Source organism: Elephantulus edwardii, unplaced genomic scaffold (assembly GCF_000299155.1).
Source record: "Elephantulus edwardii isolate Elephantulus edwardi_28Jun2011 unplaced genomic scaffold, EleEdw1.0 scaffold00111, whole genome shotgun sequence".
NCBI lineage: Eukaryota > Metazoa > Chordata > Mammalia > Macroscelidea > Macroscelididae > Elephantulus > Elephantulus edwardii.
The window spans coordinates 4,579,008-4,581,079 of NW_006399861.1; the positions used below are offsets into that span (position 1 = coordinate 4,579,008).

At 41.1% G+C, this 2,072-nt stretch overlaps 1 protein-coding gene across 1 annotated transcript in view; it reads right to left on the reverse strand.

Annotated features, from left to right (window-relative positions):
- The window catches only part of ME1 (malic enzyme 1, NADP(+)-dependent, cytosolic), a 212,837-nt gene that overhangs the window by 3,634 nt on the left and 207,131 nt on the right, over positions 1-2,072 (reverse strand). Inside the window, exon 13 of the mRNA XM_006892123.1 lies at positions 847-945. Coding sequence (XP_006892185.1) covers positions 847-945 — 99 coding nt within the window. The remainder of the gene's footprint in view (positions 1-846; positions 946-2,072) is intronic.

The following is a 2,072-nucleotide window of genomic DNA, read 5'->3' on the forward strand; positions in this document are numbered from 1 at the left end:
ATTTGAAATCAGGGAGAGAGATGCCTCTTACATTTTTTGTATTTTTAAGGAGTGCTTTGCTTATTCGGGGCTTCTTTCCAATCCAAATGAAGTTAGAGATTACCTTTTCCATCTCGTTGAAGAATGGGATTGGTATTTGTATTGGGATTGCATTGAACGTATAAATTGCCTTTGGTAGTATTGCCATTTTCACAATTTTGAGTCTTCCTATCCATGAGCAAGCCACTTCTCCAGATCTTTTTGTTTCTTGTAGTAATGTTTTGTAATTTTCTTTGAATAGGTCCTTTGTGCTTCTACTTCCAAGTATTATTAATTATGATAACATTTCAGATGCTACGTGGGAGAAGGATGGACAATCTCCTCCCATGCAATTTACTGCCATGCAAACATGTCGGAGGCTCATCTGTGGGTTGGTTCTGACCCGATGGTACACAACACAACAACAACAAAGATGTTATACACGGAGAACAGAAGAACAGACAGTAAGGTCAGTGGTTCAAGTTCTAAATGTCACTTCACTAAGTAATATTTTGGTGAGTACCACCCATCTGATAGAAGAAACAATAATTTTAAAAACTGTTAGAATGGGAGAGCCTGACTGAAGGAATCACTAGTGAAGTTTTAGGCAAAAAGCAAAGCGAGGGAAAGTAATGATTTATACCAATTGTCCCATTGCTCCTGAGCCCTACTGAGACAACTAACTGCCTCATTTCTCTTACTTTTACCACAGTAAGTTAAATTTTTAGAAATACATTTCAAGAAATTGATTTTTGGTACTTAAAAAATACAAATTTAGCAATGGTAGAAAGAAAAAAAAACCCACAAAGATTGAGTAAGTGACTTTACCTTTTCTGCAATTTTTAGAGACACTTCTCTAATGGTGTTCAAAGGAGGATAAAGCCGGCCTTCTTCCAAGTGTTTATCTGATACTTGCTGAGCTATAACCTTAAATTAAAAAAAGAGAGAAAGATATGTTTATATGTCAGACTATAGAAGGAAGAACAAACCATGCAAAGAGGAACAAGGGAGCGACCGTAGTACAGTCTGCAGGGTGTTTCACAGCTGGCCCAAGGTGGTGCCTGTGGCATTTCACACCCCCCAGCGGCTTGGAGGGAGAAAGGCAGGTGATCTTCTCACATGCAATTTCTGGCGTCTGAAAACCTGCAGTCACTTCGGGCTCAATGGCAATGAGTTACAATGAGACAGAATCCACAATGTCATTATCTAGTATTGTATCTTCATTTTATTGATAAAAAAAGTGAAGCCAGAGAAGGTGGGTGCCTGGTGAGATGGGATAAGAAGCCAGGCTTCCTCCCTAGTCCAGTTCCCCTTCTACAGTAACCTGCAATGAGGGATGCTGTCCAGCTTGGCCCATTAGGGGAACAGGAAGAATGAAATGAAAGGGCGAAGAGCATCAAAGGAAGGTTACAGATGCGGTATGAGGAGGCCAGGATAATGCCTGATTGCAGACTCCTAATTCCCAGTTGGGCACAGGAAGCCTTTGTTAACTGCCATCAAGCACTCAAACCTTGGCCCATGGCCACCTCGTGCACAAAGAAGTGAAATGCTACCCAGTCTTGTGCATCCCCATGAGTTTTCACTGGTTGCTTTTTGGAAGTCAGTCACCAGGCCGTTCTTCCTAATCTATCTTAGTCTAGAAGTTCCACTGAAACCTGTTTAGTATTTTAGCAACAAAAGCTCTAACAAACCCACTGCCATGAAGTCAATTCTGACTCACAGTGAGCCTAGAGGACAGAGTAGAACAGCCTTGCAGAGTTTACGAAGGTTATTATACATCTCTGTGGGACCATACTGCCTCGTCTTTCTCTCACAGAGTCACTGGTGGGTTTGAACAGTGGCCTTTCTGTTAGAAGTCTAGTGCTTAACCCACTGTGACACCAGGGATCCTTATATAACCCTATAGTTCCTGTCCTTGAAAGATGCCTAATTTAATGAGATAACAGAAGAATGAAGTAGAAGATAATGTAAAGGTTAAGGTAAAAGGTGAAATGAATGAGAATGTCGAGAAATCCAGAGGCATTGTAGCTCATGGAAGGCTTCATAGTGCAAGA